Source organism: Salmo salar, chromosome ssa04 (genome assembly GCF_905237065.1).
Source record: "Salmo salar chromosome ssa04, Ssal_v3.1, whole genome shotgun sequence".
Classification (NCBI taxonomy): Eukaryota; Metazoa; Chordata; class Actinopteri; order Salmoniformes; family Salmonidae; genus Salmo; species Salmo salar.
Window position 1 is genome coordinate 90,147,840 of NC_059445.1, and position 14,125 is coordinate 90,161,964.

General features: G+C 46.3%; 1 protein-coding gene across 2 annotated transcripts in view; it reads left to right on the forward strand.

The window, feature by feature from the left end:
- Positions 1 to 6,762: 6,762 nt before the first annotated feature.
- The window catches only part of LOC123742519 (thy-1 membrane glycoprotein), a 38,166-nt gene continuing 30,803 nt past the window's right edge, over positions 6,763 to 14,125 (forward strand). The window contains exon 1 of one of the 2 annotated variants that reach the window (XM_045717515.1): positions 6,763 to 6,973. In XM_045717515.1, the coding sequence (XP_045573471.1) occupies positions 6,939 to 6,973 (35 nt within the window). In that variant the 5' untranslated portion in view covers positions 6,763 to 6,938. The remainder of the gene's footprint in view (positions 6,974 to 14,125) is intronic. The other variant, XM_045717516.1, reaches the window with a different exon arrangement.

Genomic DNA, 14,125 nt, shown 5'->3' on the forward strand with positions numbered 1-14,125 from the left:
AGGTAAAAAATAAGATAAAAATCAGACGCCTGAACATCTAATCAATTGGCTACCCAGACTATTAGCATTTCCCCCCCTTTTACGCCGCTACTACTCTCTGTTATTATCTATGCATAGTCACTTTAATAACTCTACCTACATGTACATATTACCTCAACTAACCGGTGCCCCCGCACATTGACTCTGTATTGGTATCCCCTGTACAGTTGAAGTCGGAAGTTTACATACACCTTAGCCAAATACATTCAAACTCAGTTTTTCACAATTCCTGACATTTAATCCCAGTAAAAATTCCCTGTCTTACGTCAGTTAGGATCACCACTTTATTTTAAGAATGTGAAATGTCAGAATAATAGTAGAGAGAATGATTTATTTCAGCTTTTATTTCTTTCATCACATTCCCAGTGGGTCAGAAGTTTACATACACTCAATTAGTATTTGGTACCATTGCCTTTAAATTGCTTAACTTGAGTCAAACGTTTCGGGTAGCCTTCCACAAGCTTCCCACAATAAATTGGGAGAATTTTGGCCCATTCCTCCCGACAGAGTTGGTGTAACTGAGTCAGGTTTGTAGGCCTCCTTGCTCGCACACACCTTTTCAATTCTGCCCACAAATTGTCTATAGGATTGAGGTCAGGGCTTTGTGATGGCCACTCCAATACCTTGACTTTGTTGTCCTTAAGCCATTTTGCCACAACTTTGGAAGTATTGTAACGGTTTTGACTTGAGGTTATCATTTATAGGGGTGCCAGGTAGGTTGTGCCTACCAGAGAAAATATTGGTTTCTCCTTTTAGTTTGAGAGGGAATGAGTCCCATCTGGTCCGTCAAGTCTACACCAATACAAAGGACTCATGTAAAAGTCAGGATGGAAATACACTTTTCATAAACCCTTAAAACATTGGAAAGAACTTACAAAACAACGGTATTCTTTTGCGTGGATGTATTAACAACATAAATGATCACACACAACAATATAACAATAATGAGCTTTAAACAGCTCTGGTTCCTCCAGAAATGTCCTGTACCTCGGGCCTAAAAAGAGTCCAGCCCGGTAAACAAGTTCAGAGAACTCAAGTGACCTTAGTCACGCAATGTTTGTCCGTTTATACCAGTGTAGCGTAAACCCCAGTATCATTCATACAATCAAAATTACAAATATTCTACCACAACTATAAAGCGTATCACATCTTAGTAAATCCTCAACTACAACTAACTACATAAATCATCACGGTATACATCACCCCAAAACAAATGAAATACCGTATACAAAAAAGTTGTAGTCAGTCGGTCAGTCAGAGAAGCCAATCCGCCGACAGATAACCAGCGGAGAAAGGCCACGAAGAACAACGGAGAGGTGTCGTCGCAACGGACGCAAAGAGTGGATCCGATCCTGGGTAGACTTGCTATTAGGCTACAAAGCACACACTTATAGGCAACAACAACAAACGGAAGAGGGACGCTTCAGAACTGAGGGTTGAACACATCCTCATTCACGTTTCCATCACAACCCCACTTTTGCGCAGCTGATGCTGGCTATTTAATTCGGAATTAAAGGGAAAGCGCCCTATTGGAAGGAGAAGCGCTGAGACGGTTCAGGAAAATTCAGGGCCGTCACAGTATGCTTGGGGTCATTGTCCATTTGGAAGACCCATTTGGGACCAAGCTTTAACTTCCTGACTGATGTCTTGAGATGTTGCTTCAATATATGCACATCATTTTCCTCCCTCATGATTCCATCTATTTTGTGAAGTGCACCAGTCCCTCCTGCAGCAAAGCACCCCCACAACATGATGCTGCCACCCCCGTGCTTCACGGTTGGGATGGTGTTCTTCGGCTTGCCATCCTCCCCCTTTTTCCTCCAAACATAATGATGGTCGTTATGACCAAACAGTTGTATTTTTGTTTCATCAGACCAGAGGACATTTCTCCAAAAAGTACGGTCTTTTTCCACATGTGCAGTTGCAAACCGTAGTCTGGCTTTTTTTATGGCTTTTTTGGAGTAGTGGCTTCTTCCTTGCTGAGCGGCCTTTCAGGTTATGTCGATATAGGACTCGTTTTACTGTGGATGTGGATACTTTTGTACCTGTTTCCTCCAGCATCTTCACAAGGTCCTTTGCTGTTGTTCTGGGATTGATTTGTACTTTTCGCACAAAAGTATGTTCATCTCTAGGAGACAGAGCACGTCTCCTTCCTGAGCAGTATGACAGCTGAATGGTCCCATGGTGTTTATACTTGCGAACTATTGTCTTTACAGATGAACGTGGTACCTTCAGGCATTTGGAAATTGCTCAGGCATGAATTTTTTCTGAGGTCTTGGCTGATTTCTTTACATTTTCCCATGATGTCAAGCAAAGACGCACTGAGTTTGAAGGTAGGCCTTGAAATACATCCACAGGTACACCTCCAATTGACTCAAATTATGTCAATTAGCCTATCAGAAGCTTCTAAAGCCATGACATACTTTTCTGAAATTTTCCAAGCGGTTTAAAGGCACAGTCAACTTAGTGTATATAAACTTCTGACCCACTGGAATTGTGATACAGTGAATTATAAGTGAAATAATCTGTCTGTAAACAATTGTTGGAAAAATGACTTGTGTCATGCACAAAGTAGATGTCCTAACTGACTTGCCAAAACTATAGTTTGATAACAAGAAATTTGTGGAGTGTTTAAAAAAATGACTTTTAATGACTCCAAACTAACTGTATGTAAACTTCCGACTTCAACTGTATATGTATATAATAGTCTCGCTATTGTTATTTTACTGCTCTTTAACTACTTGCTTTTTTTGTTTCTTATTCGTATTTTTTAAACTGCATTGTTGGTTAGGGGCTTTTCACTGTGAGGTCTACTACACCTGTTGTATTCAGCATTTCACTGTGAGGTCTACTACACCTGTTGTATTCAGCATTTCACTGTGAGGTCTACTACACCTGTTGTATTCAGCATTTCACTGTGAGGTCTACTACACCTGTTGTATTCAGCATTTCACTGTAAGGTCTACTACACCTGTTGTATTCAGCGTTTCACTGTGAGGTCTACTACACCTGTTGTATTCAGCATTTCACTGTGAGGTCTACTACACCTGTTGTATTCAGCATTTCACTGTGAGGTCTACTACACCTGTTGTATTCAGCATTTCACTGTGAGGTCTACTACACCTGTTGTATTCAGCATTTCACTGTGAGGTCTACTACACCTGTTGTATTCAGCATTTCACTGTGAGGTCTACTACACCTGTTGTATTCAGCATTTCACTGTGAGGTCTACTACACCTGTTGTATTCAGCATTTCACTGTGAGGTCTACTACACCTGTTGTATTCAGCATTTCACTGTGAGGTCTACTACACCTGTTGTATTCAGCATTTCACTGTGAGGTCTACTACACCTGTTGTATTCAGCATTTCCCTGTGAGGTCTACTACACCTGTTGTATTCAGCATTTCACTGTGAGGTCTACTACACCTGTTGTATTCAGCATTTCACTGTGAGGTCTACTACACCTGTTGTATTCAGCATTTCACTGTGAGGTCTACTACACCTGTTGTATTCAGCATTTCACTGTGAGGTCTACTACACCTGTTGTATTCAGCATTTCACTGTGAGGTCTACTACACCTGTTGTATTCAGCATTTCACTGTGAGGTCTACTACACCTGTTGTATTCAGCATTTCACTGTGAGGTCTACTACACCTGTTGTATTCAGCATTTCACTGTGAGGTCTACTACACCTGTTGTATTCAGCATTTCACTGTGAGGTCTACTACACCTGTTGTATTCAGCATTTCACTGTGAGGTCTACTACACCTGTTGTATTCAGCATTTCACTGTGAGGTCTACTACACCTGTTGTATTCAGCATTTCACTGTGAGGTCTACTACACCTGTTGTATTCAGCATTTCACTGTAAGGTCTACTACACCTGTTGTATTCAGCATTTCACTGTGAGGTCTACTACACCTGTTGTATTCAGCATTTCACTGTGAGGTCTACTACACCTGTTGTATTCAGCATTTCACTGTGAGGTCTACTACACCTGTTGTATTCAGCATTTCACTGTGAGGTCTACTACACCTGTTGTATTCAGCATTTCACTGTGAGGTCTACTACACCTGTTGTATTCAGCATTTCACTGTGAGGTCTACTACACCTGTTGTATTCAGCATTTCACTGTGAGGTCTACTACACCTGTTGTATTCAGCATTTCACTGTGAGGTCTACTACACCTGTTGTATTCAGCATTTCACTGTGAGGTCTACTACACCTGTTGTATTCAGCATTTCACTGTGAGGTCTACTACACCTGTTGTATTCAGTATTTCACTGTGAGGTCTACTACACCTGTTGTATTCAGCATTTCACTGTGAGGTCTACTACACCTGTTGTATTCAGCATTTCACTGTGAGGTCTACTACACCTGTTGTATTCAGCATTTCACTGTGAGGTCTACTACACCTGTTGTATTCAGCATTTCACTGTGAGGTCTACTACACCTGTTGTATTCAGCATTTCACTGTGAGGTCTACTACACCTGTTGTATTCAGCATTTCACTGTGAGGTCTACTACACCTGTTGTATTCAGCATTTCACTGTGAGGTCTACTACACCTGTTGTATTCAGCATTTCACTGTGAGGTCTACTACACCTGTTGTATTCAGCATTTCACTGTGAGGTCTACTACACCTGTTGTATTCAGCATTTCACTGTGAGGTCTACTACACCTGTTGTATTCAGCATTTCACTGTGAGGTCTACTACACCTGTTGTATTCAGCATTTCACTGTGAGGTCTACTACACCTGTTGTATTCAGCATTTCACTATGAGGTCTACTACACCTGTTGTATTCAGCATTTCACTGTGAGGTCTACTACACCTGTTGTATTCAGCATTTCACTATAAGGTCTACTGCACCTGTTGTATTCAGCATTTCACTGTAAGGTCTACTACACATGTTGTATTCAGCATTTCACTGTAAGGTCTACTACACCTGTTGTATTCAGCATTTCACTGTGAGGTCTACTACACCTGTTGTATTCAGCATTTCACTGTGAGGTCTACTACACCTGTTGTATTCAGCGTTTCACTGTGAGGTCTACTACACCTGTTGTATTCAGCATTTCACTGTGAGGTCTACTACACCTGTTGTATTCAGCATTTCACTGTGAGGTCTACTACACCTGTTGTATTCAGCATTTCACTGTAAGTTCTACACCTGTTGTATTCAGCATTTCACTGTAAGTTCTACACCTGTTGTATTCGGCGCATGTGACCTAATAAAATTTGATTTGAATTTAAATATTTAGGTTTAACTTATTCCTTGCTACCCATTCCGAAACTAACTGCATCCCTTTGTTAAGTGTTGCAGTTATTTCAGTCGCTGTGCTATTTATTATTCTTGGGAAGCGGAATGACTTTAGCTTCCCTCCAGGCCTGAGGGAACACGATCTCTAGTAGGCTTTAATTGAAGATGTGGCAAATAGGAGTGGCAATATCGTCTGCCATTATCCTCAGTCATTTTCTATCCAGATTGTCAGACCCCGGTAACTTGTCATTGTTGATAGACAACAATACTATTTTCACCTCTTCCACACTGACTTTACAGAATTCAAAAGTACAATTCTTGTCTTTCATAATTTGGTCAGATATACTTGGATGTGTAGTGTCAGTGTTTGTTACTGGCATGTCATCCCTAAGATTGCTTATCTTGCCATGATGGTCAGTGGTAACGGGAATCCTTGGGACGTCCCTACCCTAAACCATAACCCTAACCTTAATCCTTACCCTAACCCCTAATGTAACCTTAACCTCTTTAAATGTCAACTGCAATGGGGTAGGGACATCCATGAATACTGGGCAGCGGACACAATTTAAGAGAGACTGTTGTGAGAGTGTATTGTTGTTGTGATGATATGCTGCCATCTAGTGGCTGAGCTGAAACTGCAGTTTAGAATCAAAGGTGGCTGCTGAATCAAAACATAATAGTTAATGTCAGAGACGATAGAGAAAGTGAGGCATCCCACTCCCTCATTTAGGGTTAGGGGTGGGGCCGCTCTAGCCTGCTTATCACCCCTGCCCCGTGGAGAGGGTTTCCCAAAGACGGTAGAGAAAGGACACATCTCAATGGCAATTTCTTTCTGGTTGGTGTTAGCGGGGAGGGGACTAGGGGACAATCTCAATTGCATAATCCTCGCATCCTCACTCCTCTCACCTCGAGGAGATTGAGATGAAGCGAGGATAGGAAAAGGAGGGAGAGGAGCCGATCATGTTCTGTACTGGCTGGTGTATTTGGCTGAGTCACTGCAGAGGAGAGAGACGAATCAGCGCTCTCCCTCCCTCCCTCCCTCCCTCCCTCCCTCCCTCCCTCCCTCCTCCCCTCCCTCCCTCCCTCCTGAGCAGTCTGCAGTGCTCCAGCCCCTCCCTCCCTCCCTCCCTCCCTCCCTCCCTCCTGAGCAGTCTGCAGTGCTCCAGCCCTCCCTCCCTCCCTCCTCCCTCCCTCCCTCCCTCCTCCCTCCCTCCCTCCCTCCTCCCTCCCTCCCTCCCTCCTGAGCAGTCTGCAGTGCTCCAGCCCTCCCTCCCTCCCCTCCCTCCCTCCCTCCTTCCCTCCCTCCCTCCCTCCCTCCCTCCTCCCTCCCTCCCTCCCTCCTCTGCTCATCCCTCCCTCCCTCCCTCCCTCCTCTCCTGAGCAGTCTGCAGTGCTCCCTCCCTCCCTCCCTCCCTCCTGAGCAGTCTGCAGTGCTCCAGCCCTCCCTCCCTCCCTCCCTCCCTCCTGAGCAGTCTGCAGTGCTCCAGCCCAGGCTGCAGCTATAAAAAACTAAGCATATAACGTCACCACCACTACTATCACAGCTCTACCAACACACTGAGATTCACCATCAGCCAGCGCCACAGAACACAGTCCAGAGACGAGAAAAACAGGAAGCCTGTCGAGCACGGGACGGGATGTTTGGGTTCCAGAGGACACAACAACAGTTCAGGTATGTTCCTTGCCTCTCCTGTCTAAGACCAGGGTTTCCTAAACTCTGTCCTGTGAAACCCTGTTTTGGACAGTGCAGAACTGGTGTAGAGTATGGAATGTGCTAAAAGGCGGAACTAGAGAGGACAGGCATGATGCTAGATGGCCATGCTAGAGAGAACAAATACTGTATGCTAGATGGCCATGCTAGAGAGAACAAATACTGTATGCTAGATGGCCATGCTAAATCAGGAGAGAGATACAGGCTAGTTTAACTAAAGCAGTTAAATGCTGAATCAGGAGAGAGACAGGCTAGTTTAGCTAAAGCAGTTAAAGGCTAAATCAGGAAAGAGACAGGCTAGTTGAGCTAAAGCAGTTACAGGCTAAATCTAGAGAAGATGGAGACAGAGGGGGTGTGGGAGAGGGAGGAGGGAGTGAGAGAGAGGGGGAGAGGGAGACAGGGTGTGGGAGAGGAGGAGGGAGTGAGAGAGAGGGGGAGGGAGACAGGGGGTGTGTGGGAGAGGAGGAGGGAGTGAGAGAGAGGGGGGAGAGGGAGACAGGGTGTGGGAGAGGAGGAGGGAGTGAGAGAGAGGGGGGAGAGGGAGACAGGGTGTGGGAGAGGAGAAGGGAGTGAGAGAGAGGGGAGAGGGAGACAGGGTGTGGGAGAGGAGGAGGGAGTGAGAGAGAGGGGGCGAGGGAGGAGGGAGTGTGAGAGAGGGGGAGAGGGAGACAGGGTGTGGGAGAGGAGGAGGGAGTGAGAGAGAGGGGGGGAGAGGGAGGAGGGAGGGGGGAGAGGAGGAGGGAGTGAGAGAGAGGGGGGAGAGGGAGACAGGGGGGAGAGGAGGAGGGAGAGAGAGGGGGAGAGGAGGAGGGAGTGAAAGAGAGGGGGAGAGGGAGACAGGGGGTGTGGGAGAGGAGGAGGGAGTGAGAGAGAGGGGGGGAGAGGAGGAGGGAGTGAGAGAGAGGGGGAGAGGAGGAGGGAGTGAGAGAGAGGGGGGAGAGGAGGAGGGAGTGAGAGAGAGGGGGGAGAGGGAGACAGGGTGTGTGGGAGAGGAGGAGGGAGTGAGAGAGAGAGGGGGAGGGGACAGGGTGTGGGAGAGGAGGAGGGAGTGAGAGAGAGGGGAGAGGGAGACAGGGTGTGGGAGAGGAGGAGGGAGTGAGAGAGAGGGGGAGAGGGAGACAGGGTGTGGGAGAGGAGGAGGGAGTGAGAGGAGGAGGGAGAGGGGGAGAGGGGGGAGAGGGTAACAGGGTGTGTGCTGTACAATATTCTAGTATTGTATCAATAATGTATTGCTGACGGGAGGCCTGCTGTTTCACGCTGGTAGGGTGTGTGTGTGGCATATGGGGACAGGGCTCTAAACTGCGACCATTTTGGTTGCACATGCTTCTAAATATTTTGCTGTGCAACCTGGAAGTTTCATTTGGGAGCACAGAAAAAAACAGAGTCATTGTTTTAATGATTATGCTTTGCTGTATCGCTGCCTCCGACAAAAAGCGTTGCAGATTTGTGACTGCCATGGTTTCACCAATACTACAGAGAAAACGGATTGTTTCTATCAAAAACCATTCAAAAGATATAATGCTATGTTTTTATCTTCCTATCGCGCATTGGCGGGCCACATGTTTGTCTTCATAAACCATGTCGCGGGCCGTTCTAAAACTAATCGTGGTCCGCCAACCATTTGTTTGCACTTTGTTCAGTTAGCTAGCTAACAAGACTTTACCACTGTATCCAACCATTTGGGGGCTCAGAAAGAATGTTAAAGGGATATCTTGATCAATGATCTTAGCAATGAATGAATGACTGATCTCTTGCATGTTGTGACTCACAAATGATTTGATAATTTCAATGACTGGTATTTGTATCAGGGTCTTTCTATAAACTAGGGTACCAGTGAGGATTTCCTACACTGTTGACAATTATCTGCCAATTCTTTTCATGTCATTACCTTTAAGATATAAGGAGGATCATAGCTATATTCAATCAAATTCACAAGTTTATTTAAAACCTAGGTTTAACCCTTTATCTTGGTGTCTTGACAGATTTGTTGAAAATCGTGTGACATAAAACATGACTTTTCTGTCTTTGCATTTATGGCAGTGTAAGTTATCATTATAACATATATGAAGCATGACTCAGTTAAATTAGACATTGAACTTGAACCTGTATGAATCCTGGATCTAGCTGTCAGACAGCATTTTGTATAAAGATCTCAGAAATGCAGTATAAGTACGTAACATTTCATGTCTCCTTATGTTATGGGCTGACTGTTAGACCTATTGCTATCCCCGCCCTATGGGGCTGACTGTTAGACCTATTGCTATCTCCGCCCTATGGGGCTGACTGTTAGACCTATTGCTATCTCCGCCCTATGGGGCTGACTGTTAGACCTATTGCTATCTCCGCCCTATGGGGCTGACTGTTAGACCTATTGCTATCTCCGCCCTATAGGGCTGACTGTTAGACCTATTGCTATCTCCGCCCTATGGGGCTGACTGTTAGACCTATTGCTATCCCCGCCCTATGGGGCTGACTGTTAGACCTATTGCTATCCCCGCCCTATAGGGCTGACTGTTAGACCTATTGCTATCTCCGCCCTATGGGGCTGACTGTTAGACCTATTGCTATCTCCGCCCTATGGGGCTGACTGTTAGACCTATTGCTATCTCCGCCCTATAGGGCTGACTGTTAGACCTATTGCTATCTCCGCCCTATGGGGCTGACTGTTAGACCTATTGCTATCTCCGCCCTATGGGGCTGACTGTTAGACCTATTGCTATCTCCGCCCTATAGGGCTGACTGTTAGACCTATTGCTATCTCCGCCCTATAGGGCTGACTGTTAGACCTATTGCTATCTCCGCCCTATAGGGCTGACTGTTAGACCTATTGCTATCTCCGCCCTATAGGGCTGACTGTTAGACCTATTGCTATCTCCGCCCTATGGGGCTGACTGTTAGACCTATTGCTATCTCCGCCCTATAGGGCTGACTGTTAGACCTATTGCTATCCCCGCCCTATGGGGCTGACTGTTAGACCTATTGCTATCTCCGCCCTATGGGGCTGACTGTTAGACCTATTGCTATCTCCGCCCTATGGGGCTGACTGTTAGACCTATTGCTATCCCCGCCCTATGGGGCTGACTGTTAGACCTATTGCTATCTCCGCCCTATGGGGCTGACTGTTAGACCTATTGCTATCTCCGCCCTATGGGGCTGACTGTTAGACCTATTGCTATCTCCGCCCTATAGGGCTGACTGTTAGACCTATTGCTATCTCCGCCCTATAGGGCTGACTGTTAGACCTATTGCTATCTCCGCCCCTATAGGGCTGACTGTTAGACCTATTGCTATCTCCGCCCTATGGGGCTGACTGTTAGACCTATTGCTATCTCCCGCCCTATGGGGCTGACTGTTAGACCTATTGCTATCTCCGCCCTATGGGGCTGACTGTTAGACCTATTGCTATCTCCGCCCTATGGGGCTGACTGTTAGACCTATTGCTATCCCCGCCCTATGGGGCTGACTGTTAGACCTATTGCTATCTCCGCCCTATGGGGCTGACTGTTAGACCTATTGCTATCTCCGCCCTATGGGGCTGACTGTTAGACCTATTGCTATCTCCGCCCTATAGGGCTGACTGTTAGACCTATTGCTATCCCCGCCCTATGGGGCTGACTGTTAGACCTATTGCTATCTCCGCCCTATAGGGCTGACTGTTAGACCTATTGCTATCTCCGCCCTATGGGGCTGACTGTTAGACCTATTGCTATCTCCGCCCTATGGGGCTGACTGTTAGACCTATTGCTATCTCCGCCCTATAGGGCTGACTGTTAGACCTATTGCTATCTCCGCCCTATGGGGCTGACTGTTAGACCTATTGCTATCTCCGCCCTATGGGGCTGACTGTTAGACCTATTGCTATCTCCGCCCTATGGGGCTGACTGTTGAGACCTATTGCTATCTCCGCCCTATAGGGCTGACTGTTAGACCTATTGCTATCTCCGCCCTATGGGGCTGACTGTTAGACCTATTGCTATCTCCGCCCTATGGGGCTGACTGTTAGACCTATTGCTATCCCCGCCCTATGGGGCTGACTGTTAGACCTATTGCTATCTCCGCCCTATAGGGCTGACTGTTAGACCTATTGCTATCTCCGCCCTATGGGGCTGACTGTTAGACCTATTGCTATCTCCGCCCTATGGGGCTGACTGTTAGACCTATTGCTATCTCCGCCCTATAGGGCTGACTGTTAGACCTATTGCTATCTCCGCCCTATAGGGCTGACTGTTAGACCTATTGCTATCTCCGCCCTATAGGGCTGACTGTTAGACCTATTGCTATCTCCGCCCTATAGGGCTGACTGTTAGACCTATTGCTATCTCCGCCCTATGGGGCTGACTGTTAGACCTATTGCTATCTCCGCCCTATGGGGCTGACTGTTAGACCTATTGCTATCTCCGCCCTATGGGGCTGACTGTTAGACCTATTGCTATCCCCGCCCTATGGGGCTGACTGTTAGACCTATTGCTATCTCCGCCCTATGGGGCTGACTGTTAGACCTATTGCTATCTCCGCCCTATAGGGCTGACTGTTAGACCTATTGCTATCTCCGCCCTATGGGGCTGACTGTTAGACCTATTGCTATCTCCGCCCTATAGGGCTGACTGTTAGACCTATTGCTATCCCCCGCCCTATGGGGCTGACTGTTAGACCTATTGCTATCTCCGCCCTATAGGGCTGACTGTTAGACCTATTGCTATCTCCGCCCTATGGGGCTGACTGTTAGACCTATTGCTATCTCCGCCCTATGGGGCTGACTGTTAGACCTATTGCTATCTCCGCCCTATGGGGCTGACTGTTAGACCTATTGCTATCTCCGCCCTATGGGGCTGACTGTTAGACCTATTGCTATCTCCGCCCTATAGGGCTGACTGTTAGACCTATTGCTATCCCCGCCCTATGGGGCTGACTGTTAGACCTATTGCTATCTCCGCCCTATGGGGCTGACTGTTGAACCTATTGCTATCCCCGCCCTATGGGGCTGACTGTTAGACCTATTGCTATCTCCGCCCTATAGGGCTGACTGTTAGACCTATTGCTATCTCCGCCCTATGGGGCTGACTGTTAGACCTATTGCTATCTCCGCCCTATAGGGCTGACTGTTAGACCTATTGCTATCCCCGCCCTATGGGGCTGACTGTTAGACCTATTGCTATCTCCGCCCTATGGGGCTGACTGTTAGACCTATTGCTATCTCCGCCCTATGGGGCTGACTGTTAGACCTATTGCTATCTCCGCCCTATAGGGCTGACTGTTAGACCTATTGCTATCTCCGCCCTATGGGGCTGACTGTTAGACCTATTGCTATCTCCGCCCTATAGGGCTGACTGTTAGACCTATTGCTATCTCCGCCCTATAGGGCTGACTGTTAGACCTATTGCTATCTCCGCCCTATGGGGCTGACTGTTAGACCTATTGCTATCTCCGCCCTATGGGGCTGACTGTTAGACCTATTGCTATCTCCGCCCTATGGGGCTGACTGTTAGACCTATTGCTATCTCCGCCCTATGGGGCTGACTGTTAGACCTATTGCTATCTCCGCCCTATGGGGCTGACTGTTAGACCTATTGCTATCTCCGCCCTATAGGGCTGACTGTTAGACCTATTGCTATCTCCGCCCTATGGGGCTGACTGTTAGTATTGCTATCTCCGCCCTATGGAAAACATCTACCATAGTCCCACAAATCTCCCCTGACTGAGTTCAACCATTACCAACCTGTTGCTCTCATTTCACTGATCATGAAATACTTTGAAAGATTGGTTCTTAACATCCCACCGTTCACTCCAACCAAACCCTAACCTGGACGACACTGGGCCAATTGTGCGACACCCTATGGGACTCCCAATCACATCCAGTTGTGAGACAGCCTGAAATCGAACCAGGGTCTGTAGTGACACATCTAGCACTGAGATGCAGTGCCTTAGACCGCTGTGCCACTCAGGAGCCCTGAATTAGTGTGCCAATATTTATTTTCATGAATGAGCTGTGCCAAGATTTTACTCCTGAAGGACAATAACGTGATTCTGATTCTGGAGTGCTTGATTTACAGTAGGGTCTCGTTAGTTTTAACAGAGAAAGCATCAAGGTAATGAGTTTATGTTTTCATGTTTTTGGTGCCTTGGATTGGACACTGAGTCTACTGTGTGCAAGACCCATCACTATTCCTATAAATTATTCTGGATATAATGACAATAAATGACATAGCTTTGTGGGTTATTTACAATATGACCTCGTAATGAAATAACATGACAATACATGTTGTTGTCCATGTTACACCTGCAATCTTAAACAATACAAGTAGCTTGAAGTAGCCTCCTTGAATTTGTAGCAAAAAAAATCAAGTATTTGAATAGGCTGTCTTGGAGATTCTACACAGGGACACTCAAAGTCATTCTTTATTTTCAGAGCGCTGAGGAGGTTCCAACCATCTCAATGCACCAAGTACACATGTCAATCAGGAGCTCTACCGGGGCAGTCCTGTTAGTTCTCTTATATACAGACAAGTTATATTTGCATGATTTAGCTTATTCATCGTTCATAAGTAATTCATCATTAACGTTTGCTTCATTCGTGTGACGGACCATTACTGGGTCATGCATGTGAGGCTTTTTCTCTCTAAGCTGAGACCTTGAAACTGAGATATCTTTCATTCTCAAAACAAGGGTCTGGGCGTACTGCCAAATTGTAGATACTGCTAGTGAGGATTCGTTCAGTCAGTCACTTGCATTTGGTTAATAGAAAAGCATAAACATAAATGTTCCATTGCAAGGTTTCCATTGAAATTCAGACGTTCCCTCAGTTTGGTGATTGAAAAGATATTGTAATTATTGTAGCCAATTTATACATTTTCCTGCTCCCTTACACTTATTGGGGTGGCAGGTAGCCTAGTGGTTAGAGCGTTGGACTAGTAACTGAAAGGTTTTTTATTTATTAAATTTTTTACCTTCATTTAACTAGGCAAGTCAGTTAAGAACAAATTCTTATTTTCAATGACAGCCTAGGAACAGTGGGTTAACTGCCTGTTCAGGGGCAGAACAACAGATTTGTACCTTGTCAGCTCGGGGATTTGAACTTGCAACCTTTTGGTTACGAGTCCAACTCTCTAGGCTACC